General features: G+C 33.6%; 1 protein-coding gene and 1 non-coding gene across 2 annotated transcripts; one reads left to right on the forward strand and one right to left on the reverse strand.

The window, feature by feature from the left end:
- Positions 1-1979: 1979 nt before the first annotated feature.
- Positions 1980-23717, reverse strand: LOC128175376 (WD repeat-containing protein 27-like). The gene is made up of 29 exons (XM_052840942.1): positions 23571-23717; positions 22961-23201; positions 22240-22381; positions 21972-22096; positions 21770-21883; positions 21143-21395; positions 20707-20905; positions 20454-20557; positions 20248-20336; positions 19332-19504; positions 19126-19208; positions 17927-18023; positions 17763-17843; positions 17544-17653; positions 17062-17151; positions 16682-16854; positions 16388-16521; positions 16029-16123; positions 15804-15925; positions 15486-15583; positions 15147-15249; positions 14890-14988; positions 12984-13059; positions 7159-7467; positions 6652-6753; positions 6221-6396; positions 5589-5667; positions 3022-3203; positions 1980-2445 (listed from the first exon to the last, which is right to left on the reverse strand). The coding sequence occupies exons 2-29, from the start codon at positions 23093-23095 to the stop codon at positions 2203-2205; spliced, it is 3786 nt and encodes a 1261-aa protein (XP_052696902.1). The 5' UTR covers positions 23096-23201; positions 23571-23717; the 3' UTR covers positions 1980-2202.
- Trnas-uga (transfer RNA serine (anticodon UGA)) lies at positions 11713-11794 on the forward strand. The gene has a single exon. It is a non-coding gene; the product is annotated as a tRNA-Ser (tRNA).
- Positions 23718-24240: the final 523 nt, after the last annotated feature.

A 24240-nucleotide genomic window follows, 5' to 3' on the forward strand; every position in this document is an offset into this window, starting at 1 on the left:
CATACATTTCTGCACATTCATGAAAGGCGGCAACAAGGTCTTTCCATCCTCGTCTATCATAATTACATGTATATGCTGTTGCAGCATGCGGCTCTGGTGATGGTTATTCCAGTCGTACATGTAATGTAATATACTTCTAGTATGAACACCGATAAACGCCGAGTAGGCTATTGCCATAGATATTTATCTGCAGAGATCTTTATATATTCCTTTTTATATAAACAATTTAACAAATTAGCATGACGTTTCAATACATAGGCATACAATACGTGCACGTGTTTACTTTTTGAAATTTAATACACACCTGAATGGCTATTTTTCTGTCTTAAATGCTCATACTATATGGCTATTATAATCGGACTCAATAAATGTATTTCATCGTCCGTATTATCTAATCGGCCGTCTTCCGCATATATAATAGCCTTTAAATTTTTTTAATGATAATTAATTAATCGAATACAATCCAAATAAATTTAGATTTAGATGTTCCGAATCTGATTTAAAACACCTTTAACAATTCTCCATGATTTCTGTAGATACAGAGAAAATTTAATTGATGCATCAGATAATTTTAAGTAATAAATTGGTTGAGAGTTTTGCGATCATCAGATCTGAATAGCCTCTATCACACCTCTGCGAATGTTATTGTCATTCAAATTTTAGACCACGAGGTTTTATTTAACCCTTTCAGTTTCTCAGTAAAAATCGTACCTCGTGTATAAAGTCTATTTCACAGTATCTAGGTTCTAGTAGTAAAATATAAAATCTAGAGGTTTATTGATTTTAAACTTTATCTTCATTAATTGGTGAATAAAATGTGTTCTAGAAATAAATGTGACTATACAAAAATTAGTTTTTGTCTGCTGTTGCAACAACTAACATGGTTAAAAGAGATCCCTCCTGAGGATTAACTTTTGATCCGCGCCTGACCTAGTAATAACATCAATAGTGAAACAGACTATACCATTTTATGCAGAATGTCCCTTGAAAATGGCTCAATATACTAAGTTTTAATGCAAAACAGACACCTGTTATTATTTTTAAAACATGGTATTGTACACCACAAGCATCAAACATGGCTATGATTTTATAAAGCAACCCAATGTTTATATTTTCAACCACTCTACACGTGTTTGAACACGAACGATAACTCTGTTCTGAATATTATCGTTTAATATAAATAACTGCTAGATGGTAAAATAATACATACATCTTAAAAGCTTTTCCCGTTTTAACATAAATCAAAGTAGGATATGATATGAAAAACGACCAGTACTTACGTATTTTGAGAATATTATCCGAACACTTATACTTCCGCTCGAAATTTCACAGGAACTGAACAAATATCGGTGAAGTCTCGTGAACTTTCATTCGAGCACCTCTGGATTTATTACTTACTTAGAAACGATAAAGAAAACATTCCGAACACATTCGCAGGGGTGTATCAGAGACATAAATAACAGAGATTATGTATCTCATCTGGTGATCATTTTTTAAATAGGCCGATTCTACTGCTGTAAATAGCCTAATAAGTGAAAACATAAATATATTCTTTAGGATAATTAGTTTGTAAGTAAAAACATTTGATACTGTATAATAGCCAATATATTTGGGCCACGTGCTTCGGCGAGATATAGAGAGCATTGCCAGAAGATCTTTGAAGAGCTTTGGAATGGACTCCGCCTGGAAAGAGGCCCGGAAGACCAAAGGGCACATGGAGGAGGACCACAGAAACAGATGATGAAGGAAGCAAGATATACATGTATCTGATTTAAAATTCATATCGAATAGTTACCAGACAGGCAGACACGCCATTTATACCTGGACGGCGTGTCTGTTGTATAATGTTAATAGGCAAATATATTAGATCTAATACTACCGGGTAGGCATATTTTAAAACCTGGCCTGGCCTCAACGGCACGTTTTATTTGATCTGGTCCTAAAATTTAGCCTGAACTAAAAAGTAGTCTAGACCCAAATTAGGCCTCTACAAGATTTTTTATTTATCTTTCAACAATTAAAAAAAAAACAGTATTCAAGGAGAACTTTCACTTTTTTATCGAAAAATGCAGTATAACGAAAAAATGATATCAAGTTGAAAGATGTACGTGGTGGTCAATAAACTAAAGAAGAACAGTGCAATTATTGGTCATCAAAGCCAATGGAACAATTAAGTCCCTTGGTATTTGCTTCACTGTGCAGTTAGGGTTTGCTTTGTACAGTCAACTCTTTATATCCTGTTCTTTTATCTTCTTCCCTGTTCATAACAGCGCCAGGACAGTTTCCAACGATCACTTCCGCTGTAGTGTACACAATGACGTCACCGAAAACGTGACCACCGAATACATTCCCTTCAGCGTCGCTAATGCTCATATGAAGATGGCCTCCACTCGACAGAGTTCCAACGAGTGAAACGATCTCAAAATGCCCTTCGTAAGTTTTTATCTGTAACGAAACAGAGACACAACCTTCGTTTATAAAACGAGTGGTTCCCATGCATATACATGTACATGCACTAGAGTCCAACCGGTTTTTTTTACTGAATGACATTGTCCAACCTACCTGTCTATGCATGCTGTGTGTTTTGATTTTTTTACCCGAACAGGCGGATAGAACCAAAGAGACTTATTATAAATCATTTAAGAAATAAGATAGAAATGCATTTAATTTATTTGTTGTAGATATATTTGAAAAATTGACTGCCATACCCGGGTGGAAAAACAAAATAAGGAATGCTAGTATGCTAGTATAAAGCATGTGCGGATCTTGAAGGGGGTGGGGGAGGGGGTCCGGAGCCCCTAAAAAATTCAAATTTCATAAATTCACATAGTAAATTTACCGAAAATAGACCTTAGACCCCCCCCCCCACCTCCCTCTCCGGGAAAATTGATGTTCTGGATTCGCGAATGAATAAAGTGCATGCAGATATCACAAATTTGTATAATTTTGGTGAAAAAACTGTTCTACCCAATGCTTTAAAATATCGATGCACGTTTATTGCTTCATACAAGTAGCACTCACAGTTGTACTGTTAGCCATTCTGAGAGTTGCCTTGGTGACACTTCCCACACAGGTGATGACAAAAGCGGCAGACAAACCATTATCCTCTGTAAATTTAAGCAGTCCCTTCTGTAGGTCTGCACCGGGCTCAAACCGCATAGGATAGCACATCAGTGGGCTCTGTATTGCTTCCATTTCTTCCACTTAACAGGATAAACTTTTTAAGCACTTTGATGATTCCCGCGACTTGGCCAATTTTTACCCTTATGGAGCCCCGTACAACGCTTAAAAACAAAAAAATAATGTACATATATAGTCCTCGTTTGTTGCGCTAAATGCAACATGCAAATGTTCCAATATTATATATTTTGTTAACGATTATACATGTGAGAATCGATGACTCTTTCCTTTAAACAGTTAATTAATTAAGTACATATTGAGAAGTTTACGATTTGTACTCACCGATAAAATGATAAACTTCTGTGTTTGTTAACTATATGCTACAAGTCAACTGCGTGTACATAGAATCGCTTTCCAATGAACCAATAATGCACCGACAAAACATGTAATAAATTCGCAGCCTGTGTCAGCCAAAGGTATATATGCATGTGCACGCACAGCTGCCTGTCATATACAACATTTGCACCAAATTTTAGAGTTAAAATTTTACTAAAAAAAAAAAAGGAAAAAGAAAAAAGAGGCCCATGGCTACATCGCTCAACTGAGCAGCAATGGTTAAAACTACTATCAAATCAGCTTTTGGGTATCACACACGAAATAACTAGTAGAGTACATCTTAATTAAAAAGATTTTCAAAACTATATTCACATTTTCTTATATTTTATATAAACATTATTATGCCTCCTGTCAGTTTCTCGCTACATATTCAATACTCATCTATTTTCGCATAGTACACAATGGGTTTATACAATGAAGCACATTGAAGTGGTAAAAATGTTCGTTTGAATGGAATGTTCTAAACTATGTATCGAACGTCAACTGTTACATAAGACACGCCCATTTCTTCTATAACGAGGAAAACAACTATGATATTCGTAACATTTTTTCTTAAACCTACATATAAAACTTGACTCATCATAGAGCCCCCCCCCCCCCCCATGTTAAAAAAATAATATTTCATTTTTTTTTTCAATTTACACATAGAAAATCGACTTATCATGGATTTGCCCCCTCCACTTTAAAAAAAAAATTGTTTATTTTTTTTTTAATTTACGCTTAAAAATATTTGCTTTTCATATTAAAAAACATAGTTTTTAAGATGAAAGGCATTTACATCCTCAAAATGGTTTGTGATGAGCAATTTAACTGTGATTTTCAATGCAGCTTCATTAATTTTCTCCAAAATCGTTTCGGAGCAATTCTGCGATATTTTGCTACATTACGGGTATCTGGGAGGCATTTTAACTGTGGTGAAGGCCTGCCCCAAGACACAGTTCGATTATTCTAACTAAGCAGAGTGTAGTGAAATTAGTAGCATTATTGTAGGCTTAAAGCTTGGTTATGAAAATGTCAGCAATACGGTGTGTCGATGTATCTATTTTGTATGTGCAATGTCAACCCGTGCACGCACGGGTCAAAGTCTGAATTGAACATATTTTATTGCATTATATATTGCAATGGGATTGGGCACAAGTTATAAAAAAGTCTAGTATGTATTTATAAAGATTCTAATATTTAAAAAATCAGCTTTTTGATTATCTCTTTTCTCCTCTTTCCAATTCATCTTAGATGATACGATATGCAAATTGGTGCAGGGCGTACTTTGGCTCGGCTGTATCTTCTTCAAATCTACTAGACGTTACATATTATTATTATTGCATGTGTGAAACTGTGTAAAATGGACAACAGTCTTTCAAGCAATGTTCGTCAGTTTTCATTTTTTAGATAATTTGGATTTTTATCTTGAATTTTTTGTTTGACCTCAAATTTTTTTTACCGATATCAGAAATAATACTCTACTAGAAGTATTTGTGGAATTATCTAGAGCTTATATCACTTTGACACAAGTTTATGATATTGTCCAATGCGCGGATCCAGAGATTTTCCCAGGGTGTGGGGTCCGAGTGATATTGAATTTTGTCCGGGGGGGGGGGGGGTGGGTTAAGTGGCATATCTTGGTAATTTTACCTTGTAAATTTTAGAAATTTGAATTTTCCAGCCCCCCCCCCCCCCCACTCCCGACCCTTCTCTTGATATGCGCATGTAGTCCCATCTCATCCATGTAAACTGGTATATATATAATATTTTAAAAGTAATACACAAGACAAAAGATCACTTCTTGTATTGTTTACTTTATTAAACCGATTGACAATATAACTCTTTAACAATAACTTTTATAACATGAACTTAATGGGAACACTCAGTAATAACATCATTAATCAATTTTTATTGTTTTGAACTTAAACGCGTTAATTAAGAAAGTGATTCAATTTCTACTAATATACATTTCATATCAAATTGCAACGTTATAACAATTAAGAAGTCAATACTTTTCAGCACCTAATTAGTACATTTATTTCCTGGATAATTCCTCCAATATTAAGAATTTGGTCCGATTCACTGATGACGTGGTATATAGGACCCCTTCTTGGCGGCCACTTTGTTGTGGGGTCCGTCAAAGTACGGATTCCGGGCCTGCTCTGCCTCCTGAAACAGAAATAATTTGCTGTGTTCAAAATGTATCCCCAGGGCATGTTTAACAAGAATACAAGAAAGACAGCTAGGTGCGAGTTTTACAATATCAATCTGGTATGGACCTACAGAGAGGTAATAGAAAACGGGACCTTGCAATGATAATTATATTGGCAATAAAATTTACTAATAAAATAGTAGGGTTTTCTTCATGTGAATCAACATGTGTGTTTCTATATTATTTTTATCTTATGCAAAATATTCTATTGGCAAATGATTTGTCTTTACTTTTAATACAATAGAAGATGAAAATCGCCAAAGATGTGAGTTAGTAAATCCGTCTAAAATACTCACTCTCTTAACTAAATGTGGAGATTTTTTAGCCACCAATGATTTCCTCTTTTCGTTTGTAGACATATAGGCGTTATTTTCCTATAGCGGAAATTTTATAACAAAAAATATCACTTTGAGGTGAGTAAAATTTAATCAGGATTGACATTTGACAAGAATTCGACGCGACAACACGTTCAATGTGCAGTGTGAAGGATAGTGCTTGTAGTTGCTTTACCATGTTTCCGAGCTGTTCAATGACGCTGTCCAGGGAAGGTCCGGACTTGGTGCTGATTGAGGTGTCCGACGGACAACTAAACATGTGCTCTTTGTCGCACGGACACTCCTGTTGTTTCATCAGTTTCCTGTTGTTGTCCGGGGAGTTTTCAAAGTTCTCTACGCAGTTGTCATCAGCTGATGCATATACGTAAAACAACGATTATCAACTCGAGATATACATTGTAATATTTATGTCACTCGATGATTCAAATATCATAACCGCGTAAGTTGTAAGAACTTCTTTTTTATTTTTTTCTAATGCAGTATCATAAACGTGTAATATATTATAAAATGTATTAACAAAAATTCCTCTGTAACTATTAAAGCAAATACAATGACATATATTTTCCTTGCGTGGAAGTCGAAGATAGGACTTTTTTTTTTACTTACAGGTGTATCCGATGGGGCAAGGGTTGGGCGGGTTGCAGTAGGCGGGGAGAACTTTGTCTGTTTTAACCTGTTTAGGATTGTCCTTTCCGTCACCGGTTCCACCTGCAAATTCATCATGCATTTATTAAAACAAGTAAACAAGCTGTTGTGGAAAATCATGCATCTCTGAACTTTGATCTCTTTCACTTCTACCGGACATAACTGAACAAGTTCTTTAAGCAGATGACTGTCTACATGAAGTATCGTTTTATCTCTGATCTTATAAGATAAAATAATTGTAAAAACAAATGAAAGTAATAGAAATGACATTTTTGTTTTTTCTGTCAGGTCCTCAGTTACTTTGTGCCTACTTTGATCGATTTCAGTATTACGCAAGGGAATACAGTTTATCGAATAACCAATAGATAGAAAAGGATTTCATTGCACGATAGTGTGAGCACCCACGCTACACGCAGTCATACGATTTTTCAGATACAGTTTCATATTAAGCTATTGTATCGGACCCACCAGAGACTGATTGGTACCCCCAGAGGGGACTGTTCTCTTGATACTCCTGGTCCCTGATGGAGGCTTCACTGAAAATATCGTCATTAAGAGTTGGTTCTTGGTATCCGGCGTTGGACCAATCTTGGTTTGGAGAGCTTCGGCTCTCCAGATCATAGTAACCATTTCCCAGGCCATTTCTCAGGTCGTCCAGGGCGTAGAGCTGTCCTAGATCTGGCCACACTAAAGATCCGTCGGGGGAAACTTTAGCCTCTGCCATCAGAAACGAAATGGCCAGAACAGACAGAATCATTGTGAAGGCCATGATTAGACCTGGAATTCAGGAAGCCGATGATTGAATTGGGTTTAAATACATCCGATTATTAAAATAATTCAAAACTATTATATAAAATGATATTTTTTTTAAATCAAAATATTTTTTTTAAAGATCTGTCAGTTTGTTTCTTTTTAACATTTCAAATTGATTCTACTAGTTCCACTATGGATATATATGTATCTATATATAAGTTAACATTTCTAATATACTTAAAGAAGACAAAATTGTTTTGATACATGTTTGGAAAAAAATCAATAAACAGATGTTTCCCGTAACAGTAATAGAAATCTGATAGAATCTACTTTACCATATTATTCAATTATTCTAGTGATAACAAAATGTATATCTACATATAATATATTTTTGGAATCATTCACACTAGGTCTGTCTTACCTCTGTGTGCGACAATTGAATCTTATTCCTCTGAAAAAAATGGCGCTGTTGCTGTCAGGAAGATGGAGAAATCAATAGACTCTGTGACGTCATTGCTTTTCACAGTTCGTGGAGAGGCTTTATTGATTATTAGTATTATATTACTGGCTGTCTCCTTTTATGGATTTAAATCAATAGTGTGCTTGAGGAATCACTAAAGAAAAAGCGCGCGATGCTTTAAATGAATATCACTGTGAGCATTTGCTGATTTGAATGTTATATTTGAAATACTTGGTTTCGGTTATCAATTTGGTGGGGTTTTTTTTAATCCATTAAAAAGTCGCATTCTGGTATACTGGTATATCTACACAGTATAACCGAAATTTGCTTTACATGTACTTTTCAATAAGCGGAAAATGAACCGGTGAATGATACTCATATGATTTTAACATATTATAAATCGATAAAATTTACATTTTTGATGCAGCTCAGTCTTTTTCATCAGTTTACATCAATCAAAATAAGTTCAACTATAAAATACGGGGATTTTTTTCAGTAATAATAATGAGACGCAAGGAGGCCGACTTTAGTTTGCATTGCGCATGTTTTTGCGCATTCTAATATAATACAGTTGATTTATACTTCTTATGAATTTTTTTCGATATCATTAATATAAAATCGAACACAATAAACAAAATACAGATAAAAATATTTAGATTTTTAAAGGAAATTTTTATTTTTAACACGATTTTTACGTTGTGCGGTAGGGGAGCATTGCCATTGCGCTTTTATGACGTTATGATAAAATGAAGCTTTGTATGAGTACGTTATAAGAAATAACATAAGAGAAAAAGTAAAAAATTGTACGCTGTTGAAATTTTATATACAGAATGATGCTATCCTCGAGGACATTTTCCTCATTTTTGGAATGAATCCATTATACCAATCATCATTCTTGATGATCCAAATATATAGCAAAATTTGGTGCATTTTAATATTTTGAGATGGCCCCCACTAAAAATCAGACGGTAGAATTTTGTGTTTTTTACATATAAGGTAGGAAATGATATTACTAATCATATATAACAATTTGAGAAGAAAAGCTATTGTAGTATTTTTTTAAACTGCTTTGATGTGCGGAAAATGAAAGTTTCCTATATATTCCTATAGTACATGTACCTCTATTTTGAGATGGTCCCTAAGAAGAACCAGACGGTCGATTTTCATGAACCTTCGCAAATAAACTAGAGTTGGTTTAAATTACATATGGTTAAAGAATAAAGAGTTATGCTATTGTAGTTTTTCCGCAAAAAAACCCAAATCGGCCTCCTTAAGGGAGTGTGAAAAAATTTACGAGTCCTTATACAGTATCATAATTCGGATATTTCTGATCGGTAGCTAAATCGATTATGATTGTCCTAAAAGAAATATTTTGATAAATGAATGTGTTCGTAATATTTCCTCATTGCCCTAAAAAGCTAGAAAAAATTATCAACTGATCCATGTTTTTCTCCCTTTAAAAAAAAATAAGTAACCTCCCTCTACAATGTCTGGATTCTGTAACATACGACTAATCATGCAGAAACATCATTTGTGTAAATCACCTCATGAGTATTGATTGTAAAATACATTCGACCACCAATCCAATACCAGTTGTATTTTGTTTAAAAACTATCAAAAGTTTGCTATTATGATAGTTTTGAAGTTAAAACTTTAAAAACAAATGTAAAATTATATCATGATCAGCTGATCAGAGGAAATATAAATGTACGCTTTCAAGTCTATCGAATCTTATACAAAACCAAATTCCGTTCAAGGAAAAATGATATAGTTTTTCTTCAATGGGTTTCAAAAAGATATGTTTACATTCACCGAGTATGATTCCCTCCATTTCTTACGAAAACTTATAGTTAATTTATAGCTCTGTAGAAAAAAACCAGACAAATCTACGCGCCCCGTTTATCGACTGGATGAAACCTACTGCGACCTAGGAAAAATCACGGACTGCAAGAAATAATCATGATGATGTCAGACTCCAATTCCCATAGGAGACGATCTGGCTGTTGCTGTTTAAGCTAACGTTTTAATGTACATTTACAGTAATTCAGTGAAATTTACTTATTTTTTACAATCAATCTATTAATTTGTTTAAAGAAAGATGTAAATATAAACAATGAAATGCTGTCTATGATGATCCATGCGGGTTATGAAGGTAGCGATCATTGCAGAAAAAAATTACGTAACCCACTAATGCGGGATATGTATTTTTTCTACAATGTCGCCACCTTCATATTCTACTTGAATCAACAAAGAAAGCATTTATTTTCAAAATAAACAATATTTCTGCTATTTTAAGAGGTAAATCGCAATTTTATTAAACAAAAGTTGCTTTAACCCATCAATCAATTCATGTCATATTCTAATAATGATAATGTAAACGTTTATTACAAAAACTTTATTTTTAAAATTCCACACACATTCGTTCAAAACCCTCACATCCAGATTCTTCTACAATCAAACATCCAAGCAAAATGAATCAACTGCACACATAATGGGACGATTATCTATCATGAGTTTCACTTAGATTTCTCTTGTCATTTCTATTCAACACAGTTTTAGGCATGTCTGTTTTGGACTTCAGTTCTGGCACTTCAGTAACAGAGGGTGTTACCATCTTATCTAATTTTCTGTCCAATCGTTCATCTTGAATACTCTCTTCCTTCCATGGGGTCTCAGCCCTGCCCATTAAATTTTCGAAGTTGTAGCCAACAAATCCAACAACAACAGCAAATGGAAATGCAACATAAGGTGCATAAGCTCTCATCATCGCCATTACTACCGGGAGCATTTTTCTGTCTTATGGTGTGGAATATACCTTCATCTGCAATGTAATAAGTTAATAACTAAATAAATGAATTACGCTTTTTGACTGGCATTTGGACCTGTTACCATTTACCAGGGACATATACGTGGGTAACTAGAATTACCGAAATGTACATGATTTACCGAAATGCTTGATAACTTTTATTATTTGATATTAATATATGTTATATAGCTATAAGGTGTCATAAAAAAAACCCTTTTATGATGTTAAAATGGGTATTTCGTTATTTCTGAAGGGCATTTCAGTGTTTTCAACGAGCATTTCAGTAAATCCAGAGACATACATGTAAATCACAGGCATTTCGGTAATTCAATGTACCAGCTCATTTATTTGCAACAAATTGAGCAACGCTCGCGAAGCTCACTGGTAGGATTTTACTTGTTTCTCATTAATTTACAACAAATTGATAAAATCGCCGACTCCTGTGACCATAGGGACATGCGTAGGAAAAAAGTGTTTAAAAGGTGGTTACCTCGGAGGAAAAAGTACTCGCTATTTTAATGATGTATTTTTTCTTTACACAACCGCCAGTGTACATGGTGTATAGCCTAGGCTAACGTTACACAATAACGTCTCTTATGACAATGTCTTACGTCATAAAATATGTACTCTGCCAAATAAACACCTCATTTTTATCCAAGTCAAAGTAAAAATCACTCAAATATATATAAAAAACAACGTTCTGTAACTTGACATGCGCTTACCTAACAAAAATAATAAACTTTTTCCAGTTCTGAATCCAAGGTCGGCAATGTGCCGATTTTTACAGGAAATGCAGTATGCTATGTAAATATGAAATGAAATTGTACAAGTCAAAGATTCCCGTGACTGCCTTACTTGTATACTCAATATTTTATATGAGCTTTCTTTACATCAGTGATAACAAAACAATGTTACTATAAAGGGTAAATCATTGGAAAAATATTTATGGAGAGGAAATCAATATTGTAAGTTTATGATTTTATTTTATTTGCTATATATGCAAGCTGTGATGGCCGAGTGGTTAAGGCGTTGGACTTGAAATCCAATGGGGTCTCCCCGCGCAGGTTCGAACCCTGCTCGCAGCGTCAAAATTTTTATGTTAGATTTTATGATATTTATAATACATGTGAAAAAATATAAATTCATATCATATTTTCTAGCAAAATTTTCAAATACCAAGTCTCCCTATTACATTTTACTTCCATTTTTTCTTTATTTTGTATATTGGTTCTAATAGGCATGTAATCATGCTCATAAAAACTTCATACTGATAATTTTTTTGGAATTCCACAATGTTTTCAAGGTAGGTCTGATGCTACTTTTCTCATAATCCTCCTATCGGTATTACAAAGATGATCATTTCCCAACCTCAGAGAGGGGCTGTAAAGGTACATGCACGTAGGTAGGCATGGGAGACATTTCAAGCATGCATTTAATTATTATGGTATATGTGTCTATAATATACATATTCTATGATAATGAATGCAAACTCTGAGACAAGGTAGAGGGTCGTTATACATGAGATTTAGTTTAAGAAATATTTTATTCAAAAATATACATATAAGTATATATAAATGAATCTGGATTGAACAGCAGGCAATACTAACCTATATTAGTTCTCTCCATGAGATTTGTGGTGCTGTGCAAACAAAATCAGTCAGTCAGCTCTGAGCCTCATCCCCAATATCTTCAGTCCAAGCATCATCAAACAATTACCGTAATGGGGCAGGGTTAGGCTCTTATAGCCCGGCTATCATTCTTTTTCCTCAAAACTTTGTTATTTTCACAATCCATAATGAGACAGATTGACTAAAGATTGGTCATCATCCTCTTTACTTTGAATTAATTATGTGTGCACTAAACAATAATGAAGCTATAGGTTAGTAGTGCATATAATGCTTTCATTTCATTAAAAATGATCTTCCTTTAAATATTATGAAATTATTGATTTTGTATCAATTTATTTGATAGGTGTAACAAAAATACAAGTACATGTACAATATAACAACAGTGCATACATCTTAATGAACATTTGGCACATACACATAGTACATAATATAGTCTAGAACACAAAATCTCAGACTCCTTTGTATGGGACAATTACTGCAATGCAACAATTTTTCTTTTCTTCTGACAATTCAATAATCTTTCAAAATTTATAAATGATGATCTATTTTGGTTTGTGACAACATAACCATTCCACTTTGACAAGTGAAAAGCTGGTTTCCAGAGCTACACTCGAGACTCTTGGCTATCTTTGTTTCAAAGTTTCAGGTTCCTTTATTCTACTCAATACTTTAGGACTGTCTGTGAACAGTTTCAGCTTCCCATCTAGAGATGCTGTCATCAACTAAACAAAAAACACAACAAATAAGCATCTTTGGAGATTGCACATTGTATCTCACCACATCAAGACATACTTTTAAAGACACTATGTCACAGGATGGCAATCAAAATGTTGTTAAATTGTTTGTACTAATCACTTTGGTTAAAAAACATCATACATGTATTTCAGTGGTTTAAGTCTTGGGCTTGCAACCCCCCGAACACAAATTTGAATCTGACTCTTATATATATATTTTTCGAAAATTATATATATAATTTATATATATTATATATATAAGATATCTTATATGCATCATATATATAAGATATTTTATATGCATCATGCTATCTATCATAATTTATTTTCTGCTAATTTGAGAATTATTTCTAGGTGTAGTTAACCCCCCCCCCCCCCCCCCCCCAAACTATAACATAGGTAATCACAGATTACTAGGCTCACCAAGACAAGGCATCGCCTTTATGAGGCATCACCTTTATGAGACCACCTTTATCATATTATATGAAAATCATGCTTTATGATCTTGCATATTCATGGATACTGTTTTGACACAATATTGTATATCATCTGTTAAAAAATTGTATGATAATCAAATGTTCATTTCATACGGTATTATAAGATACAATGTTTATCAATACAATAATATAAAATACAATATTGCATCCTATCATACTTACAATTTTTATCGTATAATACAATAAAATACTGTAATAAACAATGATGAGATATGATACTGTAACATGTGATATGACATTGTATAGTGTTATGACTAATTGTATTTTATCACATAATACAATACCTTAATATTTAATACAATATAGTATTATATAATACAATATCATATCACATAACACATCATAATATTGTAACAAATTGTATAATTTATGATATTGTATTGTATTTGATACATAATATGATATTGTATCATATGATATAATATAATTTGATACAACATTGTACTACTGTAGAAGCAGAAATATTCGTTGAGGTTTTAATTTCGTTATTTTCGTTGGCAATATAAATCAACGAAATTAAATCCATGACGAATTTTAAACCCTGGTATTAATGAATACAAAAAGATTACGATATGACGAAATTAAATGCCAACGAAACCTTGTTTGGTTTAAAAACAACGAAATTTTGACCCAACGAAAATATATGTTTCTACAGTATATCAAATGATACAATATCAGCTATGCAAGATACAGGACCTGCAACAAAAACTTTAACCAGGTCCGGACGCCGACGCTGACACTGACGCCGAGGGTATAGCATAAGCTCCCCTTGACTTCGTCTCGATTAGCTAAAAAGTGAATTATATACATGCGCTTTTTCTATTTTCTGAGTAAGGGAATAAAGAACAGTTTTCACAAAGATCACTGTATAGGTTCCTTTATACTGAACACAAGGAATTAATACCTGCAATAATTGTGGGAAGCACTTCTTGCAGATTTTAAAATCTTGCTTTATTTTTTGACAGTTTTGAACTCTAAGATATTATAATAAAACTAGTCCACTAGTCCATAATGATAAATATCAGCAAGCAAAAATTACTCAATCATTTTTAGGTACTTTTATGTATAATTATCTCATAAATATACAACCAGGTTGACAATACCACTGATAAAATAATGTAAACATTTGAGAAATAATCTTAATCTACTGGTAATAATGTTTGAGATATAAAAGTTACTGGTAATATCAGTTAAGATATAATTAAGTTTCTATATATTGAGAAACATAAATATCTTAAATACTGAACAACCAGAAATTATTCAGTCTGATGAATGCTTGAGAAAATCATAATTCCGATATTTTTCCCAATACCTGCCTTACCTGTGAATGGAGCGGATGGAATGCTACAGCTGACACGGTGTCTGTGAAACCTGTTAGTTTGGAGCAATATGTACCTCCTCTGATGTCATATACATAAACCTGAAATTCATCAATGAAGATTTAGCAAGTTTTTCATAAGATTATAAATAAATGTTACATGGGTTTTTACGTGTCACTGAATGAAAATTTCACAGGATTTTCATAGGATGTTATTCAAATAGATTGCATGGGATTTCAAAGGTACACAGCATACTTACACATTTATCTTCAGCACCGGTCACAACATATTTACCACAAGGACTAAGGTCTACCCCACATGGGTATGACCTGTTTAAATGACCTTCATACCGTCGAACACATCTACAAAATTAGTTCAAAAAAGCACACTAAAAAGACATAAAGAGACAGAAAAATAAACATATAAACACTATCTTTTATTTTTATCCATTGCATCTCTCTTACAGTGATAAAGTAGTTGAAATATACTGAAGTTTCATAATTTTTCATTACTAGATAAATATTGATATGGTTTCCCTCTCAGATTTGATTTACACTACCAAATCAATGTTCATTAAAGAAAGAAACTGTTCACTGACCTGTTGGCCCTGAGGTCCCATAGCTTGATGCAGTCACCGGCAGCTGATGTCAAGAATAAATCATAGGCGTCACGGGGGTGTGAGACAAACTTAGATCCCTACAGAAAAATAAAATATTTTGATGGTCAAGATACCATATGTAAACAAACTATTCCAAGAATTTTATCCAATTTCACTAGCCTAATTCGGGGATTGTGGATCTGTACTAGAGTGGAATTTGTACTACATCTACATGTACTTTCCATCTCATAAAATCACAAAATTGGAACCTTAAACAACAATTATTAATATTCTTGGTGACACAATAACAATACACACCTCATGTTGCTTTATACAATGAACTGGTCTCGTGTGGATGTCTGCTATTGTACGTACACACTTTCCAACATTCATGTCATAGACTTCTAATGATTTACTACTGCCTGCACACATAACAATATCTATAAGTGCATTAAGGAAAATTCAAATGAACATACAACAAAGTGAACAGATGATGAACCATTTTGTTACAAAGTTTTGAATGAGACTGCTCAGATAGGATACAGGAGTAGAAATCATTCACAGCAGACAAGGCAGTGATGTACTGGGCATCCATAGTGAAGGACTGCACCTGCTTGTATTTACTCTTGCTCACATATCTACCAAAGAATCAAATGTTATAACATTACTCTGAGAGAGAGAGAGAGAGAGAGAGAGAGAGAGAGAGAGAGAAAGCAATCAAGGGTTTTACATACAAGTTTCAGGAAACACTACTGGGTGGTAGGTTTTTGTATAGAAGAGAGAGTTATATATGCTATGAAAGATACATGTATTACAAAGTCAGTTCCAGCAAATATTTTTATTGTGTGGTTCTTTTGGTACACAGGTTTATAGTTCCTGGAAGCAGTTGAGTACAGACTGACCTTTTGATATCTTGTTTGGTGGGATCCAGGTGGTATTTATACATGTACAGTGTGTTGGAAGATGTTAAAATCAGGAAGCGATCCATGTAGTAGAACTGAGCGTTCTTAATCTCCTTTGGAAATGGGGCATTCTCCTGCAAAATAACACAAACTGATCAAACATTCATAACCAGCAAAAGTTTATAATGACATTTTAAATCAGAGAGTGTGATCATCATTTTGAAATCGCTTTTTCTTTATTTCATTTGGAATACAAAAATCACATATTTATTAAGGAAAACAGCATTACTGAACCTTGTCCTTCTTTGGTCCATCTCCTTCTGCCAAGTTGTGGAGTTTGGTTGCTATGGTGAGGACAGCCTCAGTCTGACCTCGTTGCCATAGTCGCACGGTTTTGTCATCACATGCTGACACCAACCAACTAGAGTCGCAACTCCATCGCACATCATTCACAATGTGGTTGTGTGCTATAAATATATATGAACTGAAATTGTCTAATTATGCCAGGTATAAAAACTTAAATTTGATCAATGATTTCTCTTAATGAAGAATTTTCTTTGAGTTTGACCATTAGCTTGTTTCATAAAATTCACATAGGCCTATATACAAATGACAGAGCTTCACTGATGATCCAGAGTGTAAAAACTTTGATAATAATAGAGTATTACATTTACCTAAACTGTAGCTTCCTTTTTCCTTGTATGGTATTCGAAACACTTGGGCAGACTTATTGGCAAGAGCACAAGCAAGACTAAGCCCATCTCCTGCACATTAAAATGTAAATCAAAGCAATAAAGCTAGAAAAGATGATACATGTACTGACCAATATCAATGCTCTTACTCCATTTTTATGGACTGGGGCTAGGTCCATTTTTAAAATTTGAGAAGAGCAGACATTTTTTTTAGATATTGGAAGAAACAACTTGCATATAACTCATCATTATTTTTTTCTGGCATTCTGTCACAAACTTATTATTTATCTGATAAACAAATATCTATATTACATGTCATGAAAACTCAATGGCCTAGGTAAACTAAGATTTGTTGATATATTTTATCTATCTTTTGGGTAGGCTTACGTCAGTCAGTTGAGGAAAAAGTATATGGACCAGTTCTATTTTAATCATAGATGGGGCAAGCACATATTACAACACACCTGAGTAAGATATTGCATTGATTGGAGTTGGTCTTTCTGCAACATCCCAGCCACAAACAAAGTCTTTTGGGGGGCCTGGATTGGTAGGATATTCCTTGTCTAGCGCATTTCTAGGGTTACAATAAAAATATACAAATTTTGGGTTTGGAATTTGTGTTAAATGAAATCTGTGAATTCTTTAGAACTCAAACAGAATCAGTGTATTTCAAAAGAACCCACTCTAATAAGCCTGCAGATGGTTTCTTCTTCACTGCTGAGGATTGCTTTGTGGAGCTTGTTTTTGGTTTAAACATGGTCGTTCTGTAGAAATAAGAAAAGTTGCAAATGTATTCACATGGAGTTTAGAAAAAAAATTTTGATATGGACATGAAAGTTATAAATACCTTGGAGCCTCTGTGTAGCCTGATGATTTAATCTTGCTCTGGAAGGTCAATGGCTGATCTTTGACCCCTTGACCTGGTTTGCCAGGGGAAATGTATCCTGAAAAACAAAATAATTCTCACTGAACATTGAATCTTTATTTGAAATAGCTACAAACAAATCTTTTCTCTACATTTTTTTTTAATATTTTGTAGAATCAGTCAATGTTTGACAGTTCAAGTGGACATAGTGCCGTGGCTTTATCTATTGTGATACCTAATTAAACACAAAGAATTAATATCTGTCTTAAATTGCTAGAAGCACACCTCATGGATTTTAAAATCTCATATTTATTTTTCTGACAGATGTGAACTATGTAAAACTATTTAATATTCTAGGATTTGATGCAAAACAGCAGAATATCAGAACTGAGTACAGGCATAAATAAGGAATATACGGTATATGAATGTAAACAAATTCATTGAATGAAGTAAAAGTACCCAAAAATCCACAAATATTGAAAAAAATACACAGGTACTTTACAGACCACAATATCAACATTGGTCACAAACATTACATAATATGAATCATTTGTTCTATACCACAAATGTGTCTTTACACTTTATTTTTTGATGACTTTATGCAATTACAGCAAAACTCGTTTATAACGAATTTCAAGGGACCAAAGAAAAAACTTCGTTATAGCCGTAATTCGCTATACGTTTATAATGAATTCGTAAAAAATATTATAGCAAATTCGTTATAAACTGATTAAGTGTTTTTCCGGCTAACAGTTTTCTAAACTATCGTAAGTTATAAAATTAGTATAACTGTCATTTACAAAAAAAATGTCAATATTACAATTTCATTTCAATTTTTAAAAGAAATTCCGTATACTATTTGAATTTGAGTATTTAATATATGCATCTTAAAATTGCATGTTTCTTCAATGAAATTTGAAATGGAAAAAATTTGTTATAAAAATGATTAAATACGTTAAAATTTTGCCAGCGGGGGTCTTAAAATTACTTCGTTATAGCCGTAAATTCGTTATATCCGTGTTCGTTATATACATCAATTTTCTATTGGTTTATATAAGAAATTTGCCGGGACATGAATAATAATTTGTTATAGCCGTAAATTCGCTATATCCGTGTTCGTTATATTCGAGTTTTGCTGTACTCTACAAAAATGTGACCATTGAGTGAAACAGTTTCAATACCTTTCTGTTTTTTAGGTGTAGAGTCTTCTTTCTGTTTTGGAACAAGCCCTTGCTTGAGTATTGAGTTTGGCAGCATGGGTTCACTATAACAATATAATAATATTCCTATAATAACAATACAATGTATTTCTTTTTGGACTTTTTGTAGAAATCAAATATTAAATCCAAATTGGGTGATTATAATTAAATTAAGTTAATCTTTATACCTGGATAGGACTGTCAGACTTTGTTGGTTTTGGTTGCCCGGTAACTCTGAAGAAATACTAGATAAGTCCTCAAGACTTGTACTGAAGCTACAAGGCTTTGATCTTGATGTGGCATGGTCCCATTTCAAGAGATGAACATGATTTTGAAAATGGCTGCCAATCACACAGTAAATCTAAAGAAGGAAAACTTACCGGTAATGATCAATTATTACATAAAATAAATGAACAAAAATTATACACGATTGCTTAAAATGTATGAACAACAATGGAGTTATTTGAGAGGTTTAGCAGGCCAACGGGTACGCGTACTTGTACGTGTAAGATACAAATTCGAACTACGCGTAGCAGCTCACATTATTTTTCTTGTTTAGCAGTTGTAACGTGTACCTGTACGTGTAAATGTTTTAATGTAATTCTAGATATCCTCTCCTACTAAGCTGAGAATTTTAGTCATAGAAGAAAATTGAGAATTCTGCATGTGTTAATTCTATTATAAATCATTGTTTATATTTGTATGTTTTTATTTATCACAGATGAATAAAAAACCCAGAGCCATTGCATGTATTGGAGGAAGAGATATGTGTATTAAAACTCCATTAACATATTAAGTTTTAATGAAAATCTATGTTTGTTGATATCAGTATTCACATTAAATATTCAGGCATAAGAAAAATAAACATATTTTGTAAAATAAAAAAAAATAGCCAACAGGGAAACAGAAGCTACAAGTTCGACCTTACGGGTACTTTGCAATCTACACGTATGTTCATTCGGGTCCATACGTGTAGAAATTCGTCATTACACAAACTGATGATGTAATACACATATTTTCCTTTCTACACATACACGTTGGTTTGCTAAACCTCTCTATTATTTATTAACTGGATACCAAATGATATCAAGCTGTTACTCTGACCTTCTCTGGGTCATCCCCCTGACTGAAGTAGGTAGAACCAGCATTGTTAATGTACATTTCCTTACTTTCTGAGTTTGATGGAACTGGATCTTAAAAAAATGTGAAAAAGAAATTGTCATTTTTCATAACAGGACTGGGTACCAGACTACAAATAAGCGCTCAATGAAATATTCAGTTAATAAGAAAAACTATGCAGAGTTGTGTACCTTGAAGATCATAATACTGAATGACTTCCATTGTTTTGGCATTTATCTGAAGCAGCGCCCCTGTTGTTCCGATGACTAACATGGGGGAGGCACTGAATAAATCCCTATACAGAAAGGAAAATAATTATATTTTTTATTTTACGTAATAAAAACAAATCTAGATTTCCTGTTGGTCAGAAAAATAAATCATTCTTATAGTGAGAATTAATGCGAGATGCAAATGTGACACAACAGTGCTGATTCATTGAGATACCTAATCATGGTGTTGGCTCGCTGAAGAAAACCGACAGATCGGGCTGAACTACCCCTGTCGTCTTCAGGGACCCAGGAGAAGTAAAGCCCGAGGACAGCACACCCTGTCTCTGCCACATCCTGTACATTTATCTCCTCCCTGGGTTCTCCGTTGTCTCCTCTCCTCTGGTACGAGGGCTTACTGCTAATGGTCACTGGACCTAAAAGTTTTCATATACCTATTTGTTTTAATACATTGTGTTATTGTACTACATTGTACTACCTAGAAACTGTCATTTTTCATTACATTCTGTTCATAAATTTATTTCAGTTCACAAGGGAGTCAAGAAACTGTTTTAAATTTATTGGTACATGTATAATGGTAGCTTTTGATAATTGAATATAAAAATTGGTCAATCTTTCAATACTAAGAGGGCAATACTTCACATAAGATATACCATTCTTTTGGGATGTTGGTGAGAGTAAACTCTGCTCTTTGCTCTGTCTGTATTTATCCATAATTTTCCCAATGTTGATTTGATGAACACATCGGAAGTCTTTACCATCAGATAAGTCGTAAACTCTGACGATGCCGTCAGCGGTTCCTATAGCGACCTGAGGTACGTGGAGGTTCATACTCATGCTGATGAAGGGTGAGGCAGTGATGATGGTAGACTGGTAAACCAGGGACAGGTCGGCAATGTTCCACACCTGGAAAAATATGGCAGGTGTCCATTTTGTTGGGTCTTGACAATTTCGTTATAGATATAACTTTTCGTACGTGTAATACATCATTGTTCAGATCCTTGAAATCAAAGGTAACATTTCTTTCCTTGAGACTTGTATCTATCAGGCAATCATGTCTGAATGGCTAAAGGGCTTTGTTCATTTTATTTGATATGTTCTGCAGGAGTATTATAGGTGGTGATACAGTAAATTATAATTCCGACTTTTAGAGTAAGGGTATATGAGATGGGTGCATGTGCCTGTATTTTACCAACAAAACCTTATTCATATCCATTGTTTTTTAGAGAAAATATCAATTTTAAAAACAATGATATCAAGAAATGACAATCTTCAGAAACCTTAAAGGTCCTGTCCTCTGATATGGTAACTAATGTTGATGAATAATGGGGACAAAACTCTGCGCAAGTGACCCGATTCAGATGACCTTCCAGGGCTGCAATAACTTCCGATGTCTACAACATAAAATCTCAGCATCAATAAAGCTTTTTGAAAGTAACTTCCAAAATTTTACATTCCTTGTTGAAAAAAAAACCAACTTACATTTGAACGCAGTATAAGAACGTCATTGTTATTGCATGCAGCCACCAGAGAGTCATCTGGGCTGAACGCGCAGTATTGTATGTATCCCAGTGTTGTTCCAATAATTACACCTTTGATTTGTTCACCTGCATGCAAAGAAATCAATAACACATATAATCATTACATAGCACTATCAGACTGTATCTTTTACTTGCAGTTTAATATTTTGGTGGATAATGTCATCAATTTTTCATGAATTACTACGTGATTGTTAAGAATCTGAATTAACCTTTCTCAGCTTTCTCCAAAGCTTGGTGGATGTTCCATACTATTATGTAGTCCTCTGCGGCTGAACATAATCTTTTAGGGTCTGGTTTGTTCCCTAGCACCAAACTGGTCAAAATTTTACGATGGCCTTCTAGTTTCAGAGGCTAGAACAAAATGAAGTTATCATGCATCAATAAAGAATGTCTGTCACATTATGTATCTGTTCTACAGCCTTTCAATCTTAAGGTGTATAGAGCAATTAAGTTGTACCCGAGTCACATGAATTTCATGTAAACATTGTTTTCATCATTTACATCTGTAGTCAGTTTAAAGTTACTGTTTCCATCACATTTTGCGTAATAATCTAATATTCATAATGCCTTTGTGCCAGAAAACATGCACTCATTCACTAGATTAAATGTCCAGTTATTCTGTATGACTTCAGGTTGACAGGTTCCAATACACAGTCAATGTCTATTGTGATTGTACATTGCAAATGACATGAAAAGTACCCAGATGCATGATAACGTTGACAAATTGTGCAAGGTGTTCCAAGTACAGGTACTTCAAAATTGAGAAAAGATGTCAGATTTTCCCATTACAAATCTTTTTTTTTTTTTTTAAGAAATCTATTTAATTTTATTTGTATGTCAGGCACAACTTCTTTGACAAGTAGTTGTATTTTTGTAATTTGAATGAAATCATCAAAAACTGCAAAAGACTATAACATGAAATTAAAGTACCTGTGCTGATGGATCTGATAGGTTCCACACTCCCACAACCGTCCTTGTAAGCGGGAGCCCTATGAAGTTTCCATCACATGCAACTTGGACATGAGCTGGGTTATACCCAGTTTTCATGCATTCTATGTACTCCATTTTTTGTAATCAAGGTGCCTTCATTCTTTATTCATGAATATGTTTGGTGGGCTGAGGAAATTGCACTATTGATCTAATCATCACACAATATATCAAGTTCACATACCTAAAACATTAAGAAAAACACTCATATCAAAGTTCTTCTTTTTTTTTGCTATTGTTGTTGTTTTGGTTTTTCTGTGTCTTCGTAAAAGAATAATATAGATTTGCATATTTTACAAAATACGTTTTGTAAAAGAACTATCAAGATGTTCATTGGATCTGATGTTTGATTCTATTACGTTGTTAGCATAAATATACAAAGAGTGATTGCTATATGCGTCTTTATAGCTAAAATACAATATCTAGTCAATTAACGATTGCGATTATCTGTCATCAATATCGGCGAAATATGACTGAGGAAATTCTAACCACAGCAGTTCACTCTTATTTTGCTTCAAACACTTGCAATTCAAAAACAAATCACAGCGCTTACCTAAAATGTGTTAGCTGGTCACATAAGCGTTCTAAACTTTTTTATTCGATCGAAAAAAATTAAATGTAATCTTTTTTTGTTTTCTCCGCGTGAAAGTTTGTTTACTATCTCCAAACAGATACAGACAACTCGTACCAAAATGTATTCTAATAATTAGATAACTCTTACCTTAGATTCACCAGCTGCTTGGTAAAACCAAGGACAATAACAATTTTTCAACTATAATTAAAATTCAATTTTTTGGTCTGTTCACATACGATCACTCAAATAACAACACAGGGTTTTGACACAATCTGTGCAAAAAAAAAATCGTATATATAGTATATTATACTATATATACTATTGATAATTTTTTTGCTGTATTGTTTTGATTGTCAATGCAAGATGGATTGGTTGGTAAAGCATCTGATCAGTTGATCAATTCAGGAGGTCTGCTTGACAAGAGATCAGGGGTCCTGGTTCAAATCTTAGACTTTTCTGTCTATATACTGTACACATCTTGGAGTTTAAATTTTAATACGCAGTAACTTTTAAATATTTTTTAACCATCATATCAATCTTTTGATATTTTGTGAAGAAAAAAACTATATAGAGACATCGTATAAAATAAGTTGTTATTTGTATCCCCATGAAACTCAGAAAGTCACAAAATAATACCTTATTCCTTCAT

The sequence above is a fragment of the Crassostrea angulata genome, chromosome 3, assembly GCF_025612915.1.
Source record: "Crassostrea angulata isolate pt1a10 chromosome 3, ASM2561291v2, whole genome shotgun sequence".
NCBI lineage: Eukaryota > Metazoa > Mollusca > Bivalvia > Ostreida > Ostreidae > Magallana > Magallana angulata.